This window comes from Mixophyes fleayi, chromosome 4 (genome assembly GCF_038048845.1).
Source record: "Mixophyes fleayi isolate aMixFle1 chromosome 4, aMixFle1.hap1, whole genome shotgun sequence".
NCBI lineage: Eukaryota > Metazoa > Chordata > Amphibia > Anura > Limnodynastidae > Mixophyes > Mixophyes fleayi.
In genome coordinates, this window is record NC_134405.1 from 211184090 (window position 1) to 211207666 (window position 23577).

The window sequence follows — 23577 nt, forward strand, 5'->3', positions numbered from 1 at the left end:
TAAAGAATAATTAAAAAACAGGTAACTGATAATATGATAAAGAGCAATAAGGGAGAGGTATGTATTGGTAGAGAGTGATAGGAGGACAGAGATTAAGACATGGATGATACAAATGCAAATTCAATTTCAATACAGTCCAATCAGTATCCGAAAAATTATAAAAATTATAATGAAGCACATATAAAGATACAGCCCAATGTAAGATGCCTGGCTTGTAGCATAGTAAGAAAAAAAGACAGGGTACAGGCCGTGATTTGTACTCCCAATTGCATAAACGTATCCTTTTCTGTGAACAGAAACCAATGAGTCCATGTGGGTCTGTCTCTTGTGCTGACAGCATTATCTCTTTCATATACTTTATAAATGTGATTTCGTCTATCCTTTTGTGAATGAGGGAGCTGCAATGAATCTGCGGTGTCTTGGAATCATTACACTTACAGCTAGCGATATATGTGTCTAAGAAGGCATATAGTGGCTTTTCAGAGAGTGTTTAAAGATTTGAAAACTGAGCAAATTCTGATTAAGCATGGTAAGGAAGCCCATAGGTGGGTAGAGGCACAGGAGAAGTCAGGAGTGAGAGATGGTTATCAGAGTGGAGGCAAAACAGAAGTCAGAAGTAGATCCTACAATATTTTGAGAAAAGACTTGGTAAGTATGAACGGGTGTTGTTGTTCAGGGCTTTGAGGTGAGGGTAAGTAATTTGAATTGGATTCTGGAAAATGTGGGGAAACAGAGTAGAGATTTTCAGTGTGGTATGGTAGATTTGCTGTGGTGAGTGAGAAAGATCAGGTGTGGCATTCTAAGATAGACTGAAGTTTGTATAAATAGGTGAAGGGAATGCCAGATAAGGGGAGGTTGCAGTCAGGGCCGCCATCAGGGGGGTACTGTTGTACCGGGCTCACCAGGGGACCCGGTACAACAGTGCAACACATACTTACCTGGGGGCCCGCTGTCTTGCAGTCCACTGGTCTCCGCTATTCTGTCTTCAGCCTGGCTGCCACCGTGACAGCCAGGCACCAGAATGCGATCGCAGGGGTGGAGGAATCATGCCCCCTGCGATCATTTGCTCTGCCTGTGACGATCGCATTCTGTTGCCTGGCTGTCACGGTGACAGCCAGGCTGAAGACAGAGTAACGGAGAGCAGACTGCAAGACAGCGGGCCCCCAGGTAAGTATGTGTTGCGGGAGGGGGGGGGGTGCTCATCAAGGGGGATGCCCGGGGGGCGCTCATCGGGAGGGGGGGGGGGGCCGTACTGGGCTCCATAATTTCTGAAGGCGGCCCTGGTTGCAGTTGAGGCAAATGATGATTGAATGGATAGGAGATTTAAATGCATCTTGGGTAAGAAAATGACTGATCCATATAGAAGCACAAATGCAGGATTATTTTGAATTCACACGACACTTCCCGCATGCTGTCCAAATAGCTGACTATTCTATAACTAACCTGTTTGGTTAGTAATGGAAAATGCCATTGACAGAGCTTTTTCCATTTCTTACAATGTGTCCATCATCATCATCACTGTTTATTTATAAGGCGGCACGACAGTTGTTACAACGAAACATACAAAAAAGAACAAATCATGCATAGAAACAGAACAAGGACTGCTGAGAATAAGACATGAGACAGAGGCGAGGGTCCTGCTTTTGAGAGCTTACAATATAGAGCTCCATATGATGTAATTGTTGCTTCAAAACAATCTATTTGTCTAGATGTATGTGGCTGTCAAAATGAATCTCCTGTCAAAAAAAAAAAAAATACAGATAGTACAAGAAATACAGCTGAAACAGCCAGGTTTAGCTTTAACTCTAGCGGACGAACTTGTCATGGCATTTTTGAAAAGTAAATCGTTTAGATTATGGGCTCTTTTATATCACATCAAAGATGCTGTTTTAAACAGGCTTGGTATAATCAAATCAGATATCAACAGTTTTCAGTTACTTTGCACAATTGTTATAACATCTGCGGAAGCAGTAGAATAAGTGGTTCTCACAAGACAATGACGTTGTTTGAAATCATTTACTGTCTTAGAAGAAAGTTAATCTTTCAATTGCTTTAGGTTAAGTGATGACTCGTCTAATAATGTCCTAGTCATACCATACTTGCCAACTCTCCCGGAATACTTGGGAGACTCCCGAATTCCAGGTAAGTCTCCAGGACTCCCGGGAGAGCTGGCAATTCTCCCGCATCTGCCCACTTCCTAGTGAAGTGGGCAAATTTGAAGCCTCCATGATGTGATTCTCCGGGAATCGCATCATTTTGCGTAATTACGTCATAGGGGCGGGGCCAAAATGATGCAATTCACTGAGCCCCGTCCCCTCATGCCCACTTCTACTCCGAGACTCCCGGAGGCCAGCCATTAAATTGGTAACTATGGTCATATGACTGTGCTATAAACTTAGGACACATGGTTTGCAGCTCAGCAACTCTCTCTGCCAGATAAAAGAAAGCTACTCCTAGCATTTATGAATATGGTAATACTTTTTTTTAGGGGGACTGGATGGGAACGTTGTGACTGCAGTATTGTGTTTCTATTAGTATGTTTTGTATGCATACTGGTGGGGTAGATGCTGATTAATTATGGAGATTTTATCTTAGAAAGAAAACTTGTATTATCTGAAATAAGTGTTAATTGAACCAGCAGTGATCAATAAATTCAACAAGATCTAATTTTTCACCATTTAAAATTAAAAAGATCATCTATAAATTCTCCATAATGAAATGTGTCACCTGATAGAGGATCCCAAAATGTATTTATTATTGATATAAATGCACAGATGCATTTGCATACACATATGCCATGACAGCACCCATAGTAGTTCCAGATGGTTGTAAAAATTATTGACCAATAAAACAAAAATAACTACATTTGAAAGTATATTCCAGTAGTTGAAGAAGATATCCCAAAGTTAAGCCGCTAAACAAACAATATGAAGTAAAAATTCTTTAATGGCAACCATCCCTTCATTAGTTGGGAGTATTGTATATAAATTCTAAAGATCAGGTGTGGTCAACACACACATATATGGTAGTTCTGGCAATCTGTATAAGTGGTTTAGTATAGTATGTTTTAAACAAAATATTGCACACAGTGGTGCATGAGTCTGTCAATGAATTGACCACTTGGTTGAATGAATCAAACCCGGTCAAATGAGTATTCACTAAAGACTTTGTAATGTTTGGTAATGTATATAATACAAGTTAACCCGTGCATGATACTCATGCATTCTAGTCAAATCAAGCTACTTAAGGTGTTAAAAAGGTTCTTGTCATGCATTTGGGCCATAGCCCAGGCCTCCTCAGGGGAAGAGCGTTGCTTCCCGACGTAAGCGCCCTTTTTTAACGTGGTTTTGTCCACATGTCACCACCTCATCATTCTTCTCCATCACCTCATCCTTTATTTTCATCGCCACATCTATCCAGATGTCTATCCAGACACAGGGATCTCTCTCAGCGGTCCTGAGTATCACACTCCTCTCACTCTGTCACCCCCGGCAACCACCAACCACTCCCCCACTGTCACCCCTGGCAACCACCAACCACTCCCAACTGTCACTTCTCCTTCAAGAAATATATATATATTTTTTTTAAATCTTTATAAACACTTTTAACAATTAACAAATTAAATTAACAAATTAAAAACATCTTAGTATACCAAATTTCAGCTCTTTCTGAATTTTTTTTTCCACACACACTAAGAATTTAGTAGGTCAGTGTATAACTCCACCCAGCAGGTGGCGCTGTAGCTTGGTTTTATTTTTTCCACACACACACAGATAGACTAACACACGCCACTAAGCATTTATATTATAGATTGAGTAAACATGATGAGGTTAAGTAAGATGTAGACACTTTTACAATCAATCTGTTGGTTACACTGTATTATATGATGTTTTTCAAGCATGGATTTAAATCTTGGTGCTGGATCACTTGTAAGTTTAATATAAGTATTGCTATCACATAATTGTTTCTCAATTTCATGCAAATAATCACTTGCATTTTGTAACACTATCGCCCCATCTATAAGTTATTTTTTAAGAGCAGTGATGTTACATGATTCATTTTGAAAGTGTTCCATGATGGAGTGTATAACTGTCAGTGAAGGGAAAACACCTCTGAATATAAGGATAACCTAGCCACAAGCATCATTAGTTCAATATGGTAGGTTGTGTGCCATAATAAATAATGTATCTCCTTACTGTAATGTATTGCTGATTTTACATGAGAGATGCTCATTTTTTTTCCAAAGTCTTATTCTTTCTTTTTTTCCCTTAGATATAGATATATATTATCTCAATTAAATCAAGATCCAGGACCTGAGTGCATTTATTGCATTAAACTGCCAGACTGGGAGTGTGGTGCTGGGCTGTGACATCATAGCCCATGCCCAGGTTTGCCACCAGAGATTGTGGGGCCCAGTACAAATGCAACAGAAAGCCTCACCCAAGCTTCCTTCTCTCACCCCACCCTCGTTTTTTAAATTATTCTCTACCCAACATTTGCCCCCCCCCCATTGTCAGCATCCCCCATCCCCGGTTCCTTCTAACCCCTGCAGTAGTTTACTTCCCTCTCTGCGTCTTCTTGCTGTCACCTTTCAGCTCCTCTCTATTGACAGCGATGTGATGTCATTAATTACAGGATGTCTGCAATGCTGCAGGGAGCCTCTCTGCCTTGTCGCGGCTCTCTGTCCGGGAGCCAGGAACTTGGGGGGCTGGGATTGGAGCAACTGGCAGTAGCTGTGGAGCCCCGACATCTTGGCAGTGGAGGCAGACATCCTGATACAAGGGGGCCCACTGCTACATCCTTACTTACGCGTAGAGGTCTCTCCCCACTCCACCTTTCACTTCTCAGGAGCAGCTGCTGCCTAGATATGACGCCCACTACCTCCTTTAATTCACTGTGGAGGCCCCCTGCCCTAATAAATTTGTTTGGGCCCAGGGCTGGTGGGGCCTCACTCTGCTGTTGGGCCCCATACTGCTGTACTCCCTGTACCCTCCTGATGGCGACCCTGCCCATGCCCACTTCCTTCCTGCACGCCCACCTTCCCCGGCAGGCTCTCGGATCATACTTGCCATAAGTTGGCAAATATGACTGACCCTGATTGTAACTCTTTACTGATTAACAGTTGCTCCTGAGAAACTGTTTCCACCTATTTTTGATACCTGACCAAGAAGTGAGAACAGAAAGTGAAAGAAAATAAGAGTATATGGCAGATAGAGAAGAACTGTAATAAGTAATGTAGCTAAAACTATTGGGTTGTGCAACATGTGAATTTCCTTCATTAATCACTGATTCAGAAGTCATATGACTATGTCAAAAGGTTTAGCAATGCCTCATGTATTATACACTTCCTCGTTCACCCTTACATTTATAATGTATATTTCATGCACATATATTGAAGGAAAAGATTTTTGTTTTTTTGGGGGGTTTTTTAAAAAAAAGGTAATTTTCCTGTTTTTCTATTTTTATGTTGATCTCATGTAGATTTTTGTAAGGGAGGAGGTGGGCTTGTGGGGACAGGGGGAGGTGAATTGCGTCATCGTGGCCACGCCCCCTAACTCATCATAATCTTTCTAAGCCACAGTGACACGGAAATCGCGTCATAAGCCCCGCCCCCGCAACTCAACTAAAGACATTGCTAGTAACCCGGGGGGGTTTGCCTCTCAGGAATTCAGGAGTCTCCCAGTAGATAACTATGACCCTTACTCTCATTAGTTTTTTTAAAACATACAGTTAAAGTTAAAATAAGTGAAAGGATTGGCATGGATTCAACAAGGTGTTGAAAACATTCCTTAGAATTTCTGGTTGATGTTGGCATGATAGCATCATGCAGTTGTAATGTTCGACATGCTGTGTGTTCAGAGATGCTCTCTGCATACCACTGTTACCACTGTATATGAGTTACTGTTGCCTTCATGTCAGCTTGAACAAGCCTGGTAATTTTTCTTGACCATGTATTGAGTTGCTGCCACATCATTGGCTAATCAGATATTTGCATTATCGAGCTAGTATACAGGTGTATGTAATAAAGTGGTCACTGCCTGACTCGGTAGAAGAATTTGCTTTTGTGCGAAACAAAAGGCCCTACATGTACACATATTCTGCAGTTAGTGGGTTGCACATATCTTACTGTATATGAACTCAATGATTGGGTAATAAATAGTTAAATGTAAGAAATCAATATTTTTATATATGGCACTACTGTTCCCAGCATGACCTGGCAGCCATAAACTGCTAGGGACAGGGAGACCCTCTTCCGCGCCCTCCCTCTTGGGCTCCGTCGTATGCGGATCTTCCCTCTCCCTTCCCCCGCCCTCCATAGCTGTGCATTGAGCTTACTGAGTTACTGAGTTACTGTACTGTGCTGTCTCACCCTGTATTGTAATTCGTTTGTCCCTGTACGGCGCTACGGACACCTAGTGGCGCCCTATAAATAAAAATGAATAATAATAATATGTATACTGCCACAGCATGTTGTCACTTGTAGAACAATAAACCCAGACATTCAGGGCCGCTGGGACCTGAAGTGTCAGATCAATAAAATATTGTTAAATAAAAACCTCAGACACTATAAAAAAAAAGATATTTTATCAAAATAAATACTCCTCAAAACCTTCTTTTACCAATGTATTAATCACCTAAATAAATAAATAAAAGAAACCATAATAACATTAACACCTAACATTATATAATCTTTTTTTTTAACCACTACTGCCTCTTTTTATGCTAACTACAAAATGTAATCCATTTAGTCACTGACATAAAAACATCACTTTCATAGAATTCAGTGTTTTATTTTATTTGTTTTTCTCTGACTAAACCAATACTCCTTTAAAAAGTATAAAATTATCCTGCCTGAAGATTATAGAGGATGACTATAACTGTATATTTTCTTAAGAAAGAACAGAAAAAACAAAGGATGTATTTACATTGTAGTAATAGAAAAAGGTGTGAAACTGTATACTCACTCCATCAAAGATATTTAAGAATATTTTCACATATGTTCGGCTTTTTTAGAATACCCACATTAAGATATACATTTTAATTACGTGTTTTAGTTTCCAAAAGCTTAATACATTGAATTGATGTTAAACTATTTGGTACATACCAGTGGTGGAAGTGGACTGGTATAAGATGATATGCCACACTGCCACTTCTCCTACTACTGTGACTGTAAAGCTATTACATTGCAATTACTTTCAATTTCCATACCACTACTTCCATATTTCAGTTCCGCTACTTTTAAGTTTGCACTATAGGTAAATGTGAATGAACTGTAACACAGATGTCTGTTGTTTTCCAGCACATTGAGCTCCTAAAGCGGAATGGAAGTGTTTCTTCCAGAAATGACAGGTTGTCGTCATACAGATAAAAGTAAATAATACATACTTGCCAACTCTCCCGGAATATCCGGGAGACTCCCGAAATCTGGGTCAGTTTCCCGGACTCCCAAGGGAGAGAGGGCAATTATCCCGATTCCCGACCGGCTGTGGAAAGTAAATGAAGGGGGCGGGGCTTATTGGTGTCATGGACACGACAGTGTAGTCAGTCCTGTATTGTGTAATGAAATGAGACAAACCTTATGCCAGCTATAAACCCGCATTAAAGATCAGCGAGATGTTAGTTATTTCTGTTAACATTTCAATAGAAGTAGTAATGTCCATTCACAGCTTATTTACTCACCGGTCATCATAGTTGTACTGTGTGATTCTTTACTTTTCTTTATTATCTAGTGACACAGGCACATGTATTCCAGAAAGTGGACTGTTTGGGTTTATGATCAGTGTGACCGCTATGTTAGGTAAGTGTATCTTATAAAATGAAGTATTAAACCTTTATTGATCCACTAAATATACCAGGTATGGAAACACATGCACAGAAAAGAAGCAACATTATCTAGGGGGGAATTCAAAAGACCGCGTTACTCGGACCGCACACTATTACCGTTACTACGGTAATAGTGCGCATCATTACCGTTAGTGCAGTAATTTCATCGCTGCTTTTTGCTTGTAGCTCTGAGAAATCCGCGTTCAAATTACCATACTGCTGGTAATAATGCATACTATTGCCGTAGTAATGGTAATAGTGCATGCCAATTGAATTCCCCCCTATAGATTCTCATTATTTAGTTACTTTGGGGAATATTTATTACATTATAGATTTAAATGTGGTTTGGCCAATCTTACTCAGCAAATAAATATTATTAATACTAATTACATTTTATCATTTCTTTATGGGTTTTTTTGTCATATCAGGTGCTGCAACAATGTATGCAAGATATAAAATAATAGAGGAACAAACTTCTAGAGGCACGTTTCTGTGTAAATGGTTCAACTTGATATCATTGCTAATTGGAATACTTGGCTGCATTGGGATGGGCATTGTGGCTTCCTTTCAGGTGAGTTATTCTCCCAAAATCTGATTCACAAGGCAGTATAATTTTAGTTAGAGGTTTTCAACAGTTTATCAATACCGAACAGGACATATGTATCTTGCAAATATGAGAAATTATACTTACTAATTGTAGCTTACAATTAAAAATAAGCAATCTCCCACTAAAAAAAGAGGGGATTTGATACCAGTTACACATTGTATTATTTGGGAAAAAGACACATTGTTACATTTTTAGGAGCAAAGAATCAAATTTGTGTTATATACAGTATAAACTTCCAGTGAGCACAAATGCAGCCACAGCTAAACATGAATAGTTTGATTGTAAAGCTATTAAAATGCATTCGCTTACATTTTCCATATCACTACTTCTATATTTCAAAATCATGCCAGTTGAAATCTCTGGACTTTTAGCCACTGTGCATTGACAGAGAAACCACCAGAATGTGTTTTTGACCAATAGGTTCAGTGTTTAATCTCGAATACTGTGTAAGAGCACAGCTGCACTAGTAAGACCCAGATAGCTCTCTAGACAATGCCCCTTGTATTACAGCATATATTAACATGCCCTAACATCAGGGGCAGGCTAGGCTGGGGGGAAAGGGGGACATCTGGCCCAAGGGCTAATCCTATAGTGGGCTACCTTGGGCTGGATCACTGGGCCACCTGCATTTTGTTTCCTTTAAAATGTTCCTAATAGCCTGCTGAGTCGAATCTTGCCCCCCGGGCTATAATTTGCGAGACCTCCCCTGCCTAACATTAGAGGGGTTTTCCATTGTCACTAGTAAAATTTGCTCCTCCACTCAGTACCCAGCGCTCTTTCACAGGCGCTATGTTGGGTCTGCTCTGTTCTGTAGAAGTGTGAGCCCTAAGGTAATCTGCATAGGAAGTGGCTATGGGCCTGATTAGGACACGTATTCTGAGCACAAGTTGCGCTCAGAATATGTTGCCTGTATCTCGCCTTTGCGTGCACCCGAATTCATCCGTGGACTGTTGATTTCGGGTGTAGGGCTATACTGTCCCTCCCCTACTACGAAGGTGCTGCAGAGACATATGTACCAGTCAGCACCTGCTAAGGCGATGGATCGTGCAGCATTAGAGCAGGACTAGGCCAACCAGCTGGGGTGGGTGGCACTATAGCAGGGGGACACATGTCAGAGGTCCCCTTGCAATAATGACAAACCAACCCCAGGCTGTTCAGCACTGGGCTGGATTCCCTAGCTAATGGGGTCTGCAAAAAAATTGTGTGGGTCCCCCTCTAGAAAGAACCAGCCCAGTGCTGGAAGCACTAGGACTCTTCCCACACCCATGGGCGGTGGGTGAGGGGTAATCAATTGTGAGACAATAGAGAGAACACCATTTTTTCTGGAACTACAAATCCCAACCAGCCCGGGCTGCCATTAACAGTCTGGGTATGCTGGTGCTTGTAGAACTACAAGCACCAGCATAAACACAGCAGCCATGACATTCTGGGACTTGGAGAACCAGAAGTATAAATTGCAGAGCATCTCCGAGAGTGGGACTGCAACTTGCCGTGTGCTGGGCAGACCATCTAGGTGCACCAATAGAAAACCAAGGCTATTTGCAGTGTCTTCATTTTTTCATTTTTCATTTCATTTTTCATTTTTAAGGAAGCCACTACAGAAACATTATTATACCTGTTGTTAAAACTCATGGATCTAAGTATTACCTGAGTTTGGGTTGTTTAGATCAATGATAAACTCAATTCTATACCAGAAAAGTGAAAAGAGGGTGGATGAAGAAAGAGAAGTGCTGAAAGGTCCATCACATTGCATCTTATGTAACAAAAATCATGTACAATACTAAAACATTATATATAACAGAGCAAAGCCCATAAATATATTGCAATCTGCATCAGAGAGATTGTTAATCACTCTTTTAGACTATAGGACGGAAACAGCTACAGCCTTAATGAGTTCCTGCATATGGAACATTTAGTAGTGTAACACATTCTTAGAGAGAACTCTGCACCAACAAATAAAAAAAAAAACCTGAAAGAGGTGTGGATCAACGTAATGCTGAAAACTTTTTGGCACCACTTCTCTTTCACTCTCTGTTTATATTGTTAACTGGAAATAGGTTTAGATATATGACTTAATTCCACATACAAGTGTGTTTGACAAATCTGTTTCATACCAGTCTCACATCACTATACTGTGTTGTTGGGGTACTCTGCTATGTGGTCCAGTCTGTGCCTTACAGCTTACCTCTGTTCTCCTCCAAGCATTATAACTCTACCCCTGTCACATGAAACCCTGCTTTCACTTACCCAATCACAAATCACTGTCTCCAATATGTTCAACAAATGAATACCCTGAAATATTCTGTACTGTTGTGAGCATTCTGATTATTTGATTGGTTACATGTTATTTATCCCCCAACCACTTAAAAACTGGGGTTTGATTGGCTACAGATTGAATAGGTCTCGTTCTGAGGACATATGGATCAGCAGTCAGATGAATATAGCAAGTTTTACTTCCTACACTAGTTTGAGAAGAGCATCACATGACACTTCTGTACTGTTGGAGGACCCTACTGCTTCCACTATTTAACTGTTTGAGTTTGTGGCTCCCCCTTACCTGCATTCCCTTCATCAGGTGATATCATATGCAGTCCTTTCTTCATTTACACAAGTGCTCATGTCACTTCCTCCAGAAAGATAAAAACTCTGTGTTACTGTGAACATTCTGAAGTTCTGGCTACAGTTTTTTCTATTCCTGCTGAATTCAAAACTGTGGACATCCTGGATGTGCAGGAGGTGAACATTGAATACAATAAGGTGCTCAGTCAAACACACCTTAACAAGCAACCATTTGTGTTCAGTTGCTGAGCAAGCACTACAATGCCTTATATTTTTCAAAATACACCTGTCTGCTACAAAGGGTGACTGCCAGTGTGTTTGGATGTCAAGACTGGTAATTCAGCATGCAACAACTTTGTTTTCTATTTGTTGAATCTAAACATACTTAGAGATTTTGAGAACAACCAAATAAATAATCCAATACACATTTAATAACCACCCAATAAATCTATATATTGTCTTTTTGGGTGCTTGTTTTAGACCGACGAATAACTGTTTGCCTGACTCTCATGTATACTCAATGTGGGTAATATCCCACAATGTAAATTCTACTGTACGTCAGGAGATTAATTTGCTCTTGGTGCATGTGTGTCCGTTTACATATCAACTTAACTCTTCTAGTAAACTAAATCACCCCTTTATACATATCCCGCACACACATTTTTAACTATTTACCAAATTTACGGCAGAGAAAAAACGTAAGGGTCTTTTATCTTTTTCAAGCTTCAACTGAATTCTCAGCTCTCTAAAGTGTGAAATGAGAGGTTAATATCAGAGGATGTATTTCTGAAAGGCAGATTTTGTCCCATATGTCCCTCCCCATATTGGTACCCTGTAATTGTGCATTACCACTTGCAGCCTGTGGTCCCAAACCACCCAGGAGTTCCTTAATCTAATTGCAGGTATCCCAATAGTCACAAGCAAGTGTGGTCCGTCACTCAGAGTCGTTATTTCTAGGCCCATCTTAGATAATTCACCAGGTGAGCGTGTATGTAAATCTAGAAATTTATGATCTACAGCAGGGGTGTCCAACCTTTTAGCTTCCCTGGGCCACATTGGAAGACGACGAGCTGGTTTGGGCCGCACATAAGATACACTAACTAATAACGATAGCCGATCATCCAAAAAAACATAGAAAACATATATATGAGAAAAAAAGTGATATATTAATAATATATATATATATATATATATATATATATATATATATATATCTTTTTTTTTTTCAAATCCCCCTATACTTACCTTTCAATCGCCCTGTTCAAAAAATCCTCTCTAGTTATTATACTATAATCACTTTTTGTATTGTTTCAATACAATATCAATAAAGTGCATTTAAGGCAGGCATTGTATATCGGGGTGCCCTGACCAGGCCTGCGGTACCTGACATATACACCACTGTGACCCCAAATTTTGACCTGTTATGATAATTACACCACTATGTTAGTTAAGGGATAACAACTTATAATGGGCCAAAGAGAATAATATATAATGCCCCATTAGTATTACAAGTAGAAGTATGTAGCAGGGAGATAAGGTCCATGATGCTCCAGGACCAGGTGACTTTTATTCACTGGTCAGCGTCCCTTGAAATAATAACAAAAATCCCCCTTAACTTACCTTTTAATCGGCTTGTTCTCCTGTCCTCCTCCCCTTTTTTTCTCCAATTCTGTGCTGCTGATTGTTCTTCTCGCGCGGGTGTCTCCTCTGTGCTGCGCTCCGCAATGGATGTTGGGCGTGATAACATCACGCCCGACATTCACTGCGAGCACCGCACGGAGGAGGAGACAAGGGAGGGAGCCGGAGTACCAGCTGACGTGACCCCAAGGTAAGTATTTTCTTTTCTTTTTTTTGCAGGATTTTTTTTTCCATTAACAGTGCTGCCCCCTTGCCACAACCAAAACTCCTTCTGGGCCACATTTACAGGCGGGCTGAGCCGCATGCGGGCCGCGGGTTGGACAACCCTGATCTACAGTGTAAATGTAACGTGATGTTTAATATTTTCTGTATTTTAGTTTGGTGCATAAGCATTTGTGTGATATATCCAGCAGCAAACAATAGATTTTTTTTCTAAAGAATTGTTTATTCAAGGTCATTAACAAACATAAAAACATGGTACATGGAAATAGGTTTTGACCCCAGAACTTAGCAATAGTAGGCTAAATGCAAACATTTTATATAAAGTGGGAAAAAAGTCGCTACTAATTCAAACAGGATGAAATGGTATGACATCAATAAACAACCTTTATTTTGAGTAGTGGGGAACATAACATCACCTCAGCTACGAGTGTTTATTCCACTTGCCTCAATTAAAACTTTGTGTGCCACTACATCTTTTTTAATCTACGAAGGCCTTGGGGTATATTAATTAAACTGTGGGGTTGAAAAAGTGGAGATGTTGCCTATAGCAACCAATCAGATTTTAGTTATCATTTGTTTAGTACATTCTGTAAAATGACAGCTCGAATCTGGTTGCTATAGGACACATCTCCACTTTTTCAAACCTGCAGTTTAGTAAATATACCTCCTGGAATGCACACTTCACGAAAATGTCAAAATTGCAATCAGAACACCAAGTGTGAAATTTCTCAGTTGTAAGTTTATTGCTTGGAAATTGACCTGGCACACTTAAGGTTAGAATCCGACCTCTGCTGTTGAGAAATCCTCCAAAATCATTTGAATCCATCCTATCTATCACAAGCTAATTCACAAGTTAATTCAGGACTTTTGAGAAGCACTAAAACAGCTATCTCCTAATTATACAACAACACATTACTACACAGACAACTTTAATCTATACCACGTGAAGGGTCACATGACCCCAATCCATCCCACTCTCTACCCAGAATATTTTTTTAATCAAAGCTTTACATGCAAAGTGAGGCAGCTTTTGAACATGGGAGGAAGCATAATATTATTTTGCATTGTGCTGGTAAATATTTGGTGGTTAGTTGTATAGTTTCTATTATGTCTTCATACGTTACTGAGGAAATATATGATACAGTTAGAATAAATAAATAATATTGAAACATTATGATTTAATATGTATGTTTACCTTCCAGGAAACATCGGTTACAAAAGTCCATGATGCGGGAGCCCTTATAGCATTCATTGGTGGAGTTATATATATTTTCTTACAATCTATTATCTCCTATAAATCTTGCCCACAGTGGAACAAAAAGAGAACCTGCCATATACGAATGACCATTTCTGTGATATCGATGATTGCTTTATTTCCAAGTATCCTTTTCATGTTACATAATTTTTGTTAAGGCATTCAAATATATTATAATTAGACTTTGGAATATATTTGTTTTCTAATTATGTAAATTATGGTGGTGTGATTTGCATAATGTATTATTTTTTTTAAAAAAAGTTCCTTCATTTATGTAATTATCTAATGCAGAGGAAAGTAGTGTTAGAGGAAGTAAATGAATAATAAAAAAATATTCTATAGCATTGTCAATATACCTTACACTAATACTGATCTCCTGCTTTGGATACTTTCCTTAACACAAGAATTTAATAGTGATAGTATTTGCTTTTTTAGATGGCATGGGAAAGTATAAATGTGAACTTGGTGTAGAGGTATGTTGTTTTATTCACAGTGGCTGTAAAGAGTATTCACCCCTTTGGTATTTTGTTTTCTTATATCAGGGAATCAAAATGGATGAATTCTTGGTGATTAACACAAAATATTATGTAATATCCAATAAACAAAACAAATCTAATTTTTTTTTAAAATTAATTACGAAAAAAAACAGATCACTGGTTATATAAACTTTTATCCCTTTTTGCTAAGATACCCCTAAATAATCCCTGGTGCAATCAGTGGTATTCAGAGGTCACATAATTCATTGATTGGAGCCCGCTTGGGTACTATTAAAGTGATTCAGTTGATTTTAAAATAAATAACTTGTCTCTGAGAAGTCTTGTAGTTTATGCTTTTCCAAATAATCTTATCATTCATTGTCAGTCTCAGTTATAGTCTTCCCCAGAAAGGACTGTTTGGTGAATTTGTCCTGTTTTGTTCATTTTGTCTGTGCATCTTTTTACCCTGCATGCTGTTTACCCGAGCTTTGGTCTTGTCACCCCAGCTTGCCCAGCTGTAGGTCTGAGTTCCTGATGCTACCTTATTTCTGTGGACATTGTCTTGAGAGGATAGGTAGCTGCTGTACTCCTAAACACACGCTAAGACCAGGAACTTGTGTCTCCATCATGATTTCGTGCCAGGCTATTATTAGTCTGTGTGTTGCTCCTTCATCTGTCTTCTCTGTTACCCTTGTTTGTCTTGTTGTTGTCTTGATTTATTGGTTTTACCTCCGGACTGGCTAACTGCCCATCTTCTGATCTGTCTGTCTGACTACCTGTTTCCACCTCCTGACCTTGGCTTGCCTAAACATTCTCAGAGTATCTTCTTCTCCTGACTCATATCATTGGTTTTTGTACCTGTATATACTGTGCCTTTAGAGCAGATTCTCCCAAACTTAACATCTTGGGTTCCTGGGATCCAGCTCCCTCTTTATTACACTTCCGCAGTTCTGATCATTACATGCATATACGCAGGCAGCCCACAGCAGAAGCATAGAAGCACCCCATTGTCCTCTGTTGCATAGGATTGTATAGAATGAATCCTGCGCTTTGATCTGCGGCAGCTGTCTGCTTGTATGTTCAGGATCCCGGCTGCAGGTATTGGCAAGGGGTCTGGGCTATTTGCCTGCAAGTATGTAAATACAGTGACTGCCCAAAAGTGGACAATACCTTTAAAATAATCATTAGTTTTAAATGCTTAAACATAAGAATGAATTTGTTTTCTATAAGGTTAAATTGAAGACTTGACGGAAGAGTGCCATTGATACTGTGTTGAATGCTTCTGCACACAGCACCTTTGAGATATGATTAGTAGTCTTGTTTAACCAACATGAACAGATATATACAGCTTATATTGTTTACAACAAAAAGATGAATTTGTAAATGCAGACAAAATGCAAAACATCTTTGCATTATTTCCGCCTACATGTGATACCATAAAACTACTTTTGCTGGGTTAATTAACCCTGCAAGGAGGATGAGTGATACCTAACATGCAAACCTGATGAGAAAGACATCCTTTGTCTGGATGGGAGCACACCTTAATGCTGATGGCTTTCTCCTGTCCTGCATGCCCACAGCTGTATTGCAATAATGATGGGGATCAGGAAGATGACCCTCACCAAATGAGAAGTATGCAACTAGGATTGTACAAGGTGCACATTCCCTTTAAATAGCCAGTCTGGAAAAATCACCATTGCTCTGGTGGTTGGTAAAAAAACATTAAAAACACCTCCAAAAAAACAGGTGCTGTTGTAGTCAAATAGAAATAAAAGAAGTCTTCTATTGGTATTGCACTGTGCATTTTAGCATTATATGCTAAATGCATCTAGAAAAGTTTTCAAGAACACTTTACTAATGTTGACTTGTAGCATTTCCTGAAGCTAATCAGAGAAGATACCACTTATCTCCCTCTAATAATGTCTTAACACTGTCTTCTCTTCCTACAGCCATCCCCATATCACCAAGCAAGCGCTGTCTGTGAGTGGGTCGTAGCTTTTGGATTTGTTACATTTTTTCTAACTTATATCAGAGATTTTCAGGTGGGTGTTAATGATTATCATAAAGGCATTTATTGAGATTTGCAGTCATAGCTTTCAATACGAACTCGTAGGCTCAGTGGTCTTGCATTGTATTGTGGAAAAGTAATAAAAAATGTTTTTGTATTTTTTACATTTGCTGCAGAATTACATCTTATGTTTTGTTATTTTACTTTATTTTTTTACCTTAATTTTTGCATATTTCTTTTTCCCATGGTCCATCAGGCATTCAGGAAATTGTCAGTGTGTACTGATGCTCCCTTTTGTGCCTGACTTTGTTTACCCTCCCTTAGGATGTAAGCTCGAATGAGCAGGGCCCTCTTCCCTCCTGTCTCCATACCTGTTCTTCCGCTCTGTCTCTACTGTATCTGCCTGCCTGGAGTTTCTGAAGTACTGGTACTTTGTGTCTATTGTTCTGTACTGTTTTACCCTGTATAGTCTACTGTTTGTACCAGGAACGGCGCTGCGGAAACCTTGTGGCGCCTTACAAATAAACGATGATAATAATAATAATAATAATAATAATAATGGTGCCATTTGCTATAGAGATTAATGATCTCTACCTTACCAGCTGAATGGCTGGTAAGCAGCATTAACTGCAGTTTGATCGGAACTTACCACTTATATTTAATTACAATGCATTATAAATGTGATTACTATTTGCCTCTCTGTTTAGCTTTCTATTCACTCAATTTGTCCTATAATCTCAGAGATATCTGTCTTCACACATTATAATGCTGGTCACACAGGCTGTAATATCCGAATGGCTAATAGGCAATCAGACCCATATTTTCACTGAATGTGGTGCAAAATTTTCTACAGTACCCAATAGCAATACAATTGAAATTGATTATTGGTAAATGTGGTCAACAGATGACCTCTACCTGCCTGTATGCAGTCATTTTCTAACTGCACTAATGAGCCCCAGTCACGTGGAAGAGATTCAGCCTGAAGGGGCCCAATGACCGATCTCGTCCACTGGACACTGATTAAAAGCTGTGTGCAGCAGGATCCGCCTGTGTGTAGCAAGCATATGAGAGATTGTTCTGTACATAATCAAAGCTGTGCTACACATACGTAGATTGTTAGAGGTGTGGATCATCAGCCGTTTTGTCTATCAAGCTTATTTCTATAACTATATTTGGTATTTACTATTCCAACCATTGTTTCATCAAATTGAATAAACACTAGAACATTTTACAAAATACTTTTGTTTATTTGTTTCCCTGCAGGGTGTTACTTTAAGAATTTCAACAGAAATACATTATGACTTTTAACAACGGCTCCAGCACAGTATTATAGAAATCTATAGTTAAGTTATAGGTGACTCCGCCAGTCGAAAAGAAAATTTTTACTGTTTTATTGGTGCACAATTTGCACTATTCTGCTTTTGTTGCAGAAACATAATATTTCACCCATACCAGGTCCACATTTCTAGTATTTTATGATGTTTTATGTTTTTTTCATCAATAAATAATTTAACATTGATGTAGTCTGACTGATTTTTTTGAGACAATGAGAGCAGTGTGGAAAATCCATCAAGAGGTTCCAAGACCTTTAGTGGATGTATCGTTCTATAGCAACTTTTTACTGTACATTAGATATGTGACTTGGGCACCCAGGGTGCAAGCACTGGCCCAAGACATTGTTATGAACCTTTATATCTGCTCCTGTGACCTTGAACAAGTCATTCTGTCTCCTTCTGTTCCAGACACCAAAAATACAAAATCCTAAGGTCATTTGGGCAGAAAACTGCTTAAACAATTTGGATACATGTGTATATAAATTTGCATGCCACATCCAGGATACCTTACAGAAGCATACTTCAGATGCAGTAATAACACAGTCATTGTAGATTTATTATTATCCCTGGCTGCCTTGTGCCTTATCAACACCCCCATCCAACATCCACCTTTACCCAATAGGATGTCAAAACTTGCACAGTGTCACCTGGAACATTCTAGCTAGGACATGGGTAATATGTAGTCAATGGATATGGTCATCAATGAGATCTTACTATGCAGTGTTGAATTATTTTCTTGCCAACATAGTCTACTAGCTAGGGTTATGTAAATCTGCAATATGTTTGATAAAACCAGTTGTATCATATAAAAATATATAATGCTCACTCATTTGTAGTACTGCATCCAACAGAGTTCCCACAACACAGAATTTGTATTAGACACAATGGGCCTGATTCATTAACGATCTTATCTTGTGAGGAAGTTGCAATGAGTATTTTAAGAACAAACGGGGAGATAAGAAATTCGCAATTCAACAAGGAGCAGAAAGTTCAAAGACACGCCCACCTTAAGTCTCTTACGCAACTGAAAATAAGATGGAATGGATCTTAAACAGTTAGTTCATCTTAAGATCCGCTTATTAAGATCCGATTCTTATTTAAAGATAAGGTGTGACGTAACGGCAAATGTGGGAGGTGCGAAGAGTTTGTTCACACACGTAAAAACACAATCGGAGTGTATTATGCAGGACAGTTGTAACCTAAATAGTCGTTTGAACACTTACATGTTTATATAACCTGGGACAAATGACTTTGAAGTGTTTTTAATTAGCTAAATCAACACACCTTCTTATTCGCCTACATGAAAGATTGTGTAATGAGTTTTATTTGAACTAAGAATGTGGATGCAAAATCATTGCATAATAATTCGCTAACATAAATAAACATGCATATTAAAATAAACATTAGTGTTTTATAAAAATATATATGATTAACGTTACAAAATGCATAGCGTACTCTTCCATAATTGATACATAGTAGAGTACATACAACCTCCACACAGATTAAGGTCATGAGTCTCAGGAATCAAACTCATGACTCCATTGTTGGTAGGTGGATTGGCTAACCACTAAGACAACATTCAGTTGGAAATGTAAATACATTCTATAGACTAGAGTGAGAAGCACAACAATACAGCATGTGTGCAACAGACATAAGATAATAGTACTCTTCCTTATTACCCTAAAATATATGCCAATTAAGATCTGCACGGGTACCTTAGTGGTTAGCACTTCTTTCTCACAACACTGGCTTCATGAGTTTGAATACCAAGCATGGCCGTAGCGTCTATGTGCAGCTTGTGGGCCTTATTCATTAATGAAAGAAACACAAGAGCAACTTTGCCCAAACCAACCTATGTTTTGTTTTTTGCAAGGGCTAGTATTAGGATAGTATTTAGATATTAAGTAAAGTAATGGTTTGTTTTCATGTAACACAAACACTTCATAGCTTCATATTTACTCTGTTGTTCAAACGTCATCTACTACACGTTCCACCACAATGATAAATCTGTCCTCATATTTTAGATGTATCTCCCCCTCAAATGCGACTTTATAAGGCCAAGGAGCATTTATAATTCTTAATGTTTTTGGATCCAAAATGAATCTTGCCCATTTATTACTACAAATATCCTTAGTCTTTTGGGGTGGAGGGGGTTGATTTTGAGGGTCATGCTCCTTTGAGGTAAATGCAAATATTGTCTGCAAACCTTTTATTTTTTATTCATCTAACGCTTGTATGTTATGTACTCAGCTTCACTACAAATCAATGCAGACAACACACTCAGCACCACAGTGGGTTAGTGGTTAGCACTTCTGCCTTACAGCCCTAGAGTCATGAGTTCATTTCCCAAACATGGCTTTAGATGCATGGACTTTGTGGGCCATTAAGATAAGTAAAGTAAAAATTAGAGGAACTTTGAACCTTGTAAAAGTGTTGAATAATAGTTTTTCTTTTTGGCAACAAAGTAAAAGAATGGCTCTTTTTTCAGGTACCACACCGATACATTGAAAGTTGATCTAGGATATGCCTTACCCCAATTCTAAATATATACCAACTTTTTCAATATACCTGCAATCAAACATGCTTTGACCAAGTTACTTCTTTTATTGACTAACTTTTCTTAACGATTCTTGCCCTGTATGTTATCCCCATTTTTTTTTATTTCCTCCCTCAACTCCATTTGACTTCATCAATCAGAGTGTGTGTTGTTAGACTGTAAGCTCTATTGGGCCAGGGACTGTGTTCTCTGTACAGCGCCTCAAAGTTTCTGGTACCATCATAAATAAATAAATGATGAAAGAAATTATAATGTAGTGCAAAGGGACCAATGTAAATGAAATATTAAGGTATGTTGTCAAGTTCCATCCATTATTGGCTAAAATAACCGTGACACATTTCTTGTAATTAAATTTATAAAAGACACACACAACAATTTTTTTTTTTATCAACAATGTTTTTAACCTCAATATTCCAAAAAACATTATAAATATTTTGAAGAACTAATAACTTTGTTGCAAGATATTTTTTTTTTTTTTTACAATTAGGAATATTTTTTTTTACCTTTCTTTGATATTTTAATATATCATGCATGATGTCATCTTTTGATTGTGATTTCACCCACAGCCTGGGTGTCTTCTGGAGCTGTTGAAAAGAAAGAAAAAAAAACCCATGCTTCGCTAATTGGTCAAACATATATTACTTCAAAAGGGTGTACTTTGTTTATCTCATTTGGCGGGATCACCAGAGGCATGAAGTGTTACATAACTTTACATTGATGGAAAAGGTTAATGGTATGCTAAACACAGTACTAGGCAGAGGATTAATACTTTGGGGTTGCAGACGTATTTATATATACACATTTGTGTGGTGGCCGGGGGTGGGGGGGGGTTTTACTTGAAACACCAAAAATTATTATTATGGCCATCATGGTTGAAAACTGTGGAATGGATAACTAGCTATTGGGAAGATGGCATGTGGTAAATCATGATTTTTGCTCAACTACAATGTGCCTCAAAAGGAATACAATTAGAAAAAGGGTTTAAATTTCAATACTTACATTCACCCATCTCCACCTCCAACACTGCCTGTGTGGCGGGCACCTCCTACTCCAGGGCCACCTCCTCCACAAGGGCCACCTCCAATGCTTGCTCCTTCTCCACATCCTCTGCCGCCTCCTCCACCAACTCCTCCACCTCCTCAGGCACCTCCTCCAACGCCTGTTGTTGGCGGGCACGATCTCTACGGTCTGTTGGAATAAATATTACACATAAGCTTATTGCAAAAACTTCAACCTGCTTCTCAATTATAAACATCTAGCCTGATAATAATGTGAACATGCATTTTAATACAGATATAAAGAAATTCTTTAATAAAAGGAATTCAATTTGACAGACACACCCCACTTTCAGATGGTCTGTAACAAGGTTTGTTTTGGGATTATGGATGTGGAAATGTCATTATTACTGTTCAAATTAGTACTAAAGTATTAATTTTTTTCAGATTCCAAATTTTTACCATCTAATTAGTGTCAGATTAGGGAGACATTGTACGGGAGGTATTTGGGTAAGGCCTTGTAACATGTGAAAATCAGCTTAGGCCAACTGTGAGCATTGTCCCCAAAGATGGCATTCAACTCTTTTTGCAATATAAAAGATCTGCCACTGTAATATTATAAATGTCTGGAAAATAATGTCAGCAAGTTGCCTTAGTGGGTAGCACTTCTGCCTCACAGCACTGGGGTCATGAGTTTGAATCCAAAACAGGCTTTATTGGTCTGGAGTTTGTTCCTCAATCAGTAGTCATAGTAAATTGAATTTAAAAACACAATTTCACATGTACCAAAGCATGTGGCATTGGAGGGGGAGTGACATTTCTTTTTTTTTTTTTTTTGAAAATAATTTTTATTGGGGTTTTTTCAAAACAAAACAATGAGTTTGAAACATACCAAAAGAATGTATAAACATATTGCTTACATATGAAATTCCATAAACTTTACACACAATAGTAAGAAAGACTTAGATTAATTATCTAAAATCCGGTATGTTGTACACGGAAAAGAAAAATGTTGTTTGTTTTTATTTTTCAAGGGGGGGGGGGAGATGAACAAAAAGGAAAGGAAAGGTTTTAGGGGGATGGGGAGGGGAACAGGAGCATATTTTACTCATTGTTTTATGCTACAGGCTATAGGGAAGGGAGGCATTAACCCGTGTGGCTATATAGAGATTAATTTAATTTGGGAATTTACAAAACTTATATGTGTGGTGATCCTTCATAAGCCTGATGGGGAAACCTATCAAAGCAATGGAGATTCATCATACGGTTGTCAAGGGAGGTTCAGCATCATAGTAATTCGTCCAGGAAGACCATGTGTTCTTGAAATTCACTGGTTTGTCTTTAAGATGAGCTGTGATACTTTCCATCCTATAAACTAACCAAACTTTATTAATAGTGGCTGAGAGAGAGGGGGGAGAGGTGTTTTTCCATAGAGCGGCAATTAAACATTTAGAAGCATTTAATATATGATTGATAAGTTTTTGTGTGGACCGACTAGTGCCCGGGAGCCGCCTGGGTAGAAGCGAGTATAGGGGGACTCTGGCATTTTAACCAGTGTAATATCCTTGATGAGATTATGAATTTGAAGCCAATAAGATCGTAATTTAGGACAGCACCACCAAACGTGCAACAGGGTACCCCGCAAACCGCACCCTCTCCAACATCTATCGCTAGTAGTCGGAAAGATAGAGTGGAGACAAGAGGGGACCAAATACCATCTGTAGAAAATTTTGTTAGAGTTTTCCTTTATCCTAACTGATATAGATGACTTAGCTATGTTAGCTCTCACCTTTGACCATTCTTTAGGAGTCAGGGTCTCCCCGGTGTCCCTCTCCCAGGCGAGCTCATGAGGGTCTTTGTCGGGCTGGCCAAAGCTATTAATCAATTGATGCAAAGTGAAGATTAAGCCTCTGGTAGTTGGGGAACGGCAACACAGAGATTCTAAAGAAGAACAATGAACCGAAGGGGGGGGGGGGGGGGCGCATTTAAAGATCGATAGAGGTGCCTAAGTTGAAGATATTGATAGAAGATTTTCTGAGGTAAATGATATCTTCTCTGTAAGTCTAAGAATGTAGGAAAAACCCCAGACGGAGCCAGATCCC

At 38.9% G+C, this 23577-nt stretch overlaps 2 protein-coding genes across 6 annotated transcripts in view; one reads left to right on the forward strand and one right to left on the reverse strand.

Moving 5' to 3' along the window:
* DRAM1 (DNA damage regulated autophagy modulator 1) overlaps positions 1 to 18108 on the forward strand; it is a 70223-nt gene extending 52115 nt beyond the window's left edge. For 4 of the 5 annotated variants that reach the window (XM_075209270.1, XM_075209272.1, XM_075209271.1 and 1 more), the window contains 6 exons: positions 7731 to 7798; positions 8253 to 8395; positions 14053 to 14230; positions 14520 to 14578; positions 16531 to 16623; positions 16914 to 17846. In XM_075209270.1, the coding sequence (XP_075065371.1) occupies positions 7774 to 7798; positions 8253 to 8395; positions 14053 to 14230; positions 14520 to 14578; positions 16531 to 16623; positions 16914 to 17009 (594 nt within the window). In that variant the 5' untranslated portion in view covers positions 7731 to 7773 and the 3' untranslated portion in view covers positions 17010 to 17846. The other variant, XM_075209269.1, reaches the window with a different exon arrangement.
* Positions 1 to 23577, reverse strand: part of SYCP3 (synaptonemal complex protein 3) — a 746653-nt gene that overhangs the window by 210384 nt on the left and 512692 nt on the right. The window lies entirely within an intron of this gene.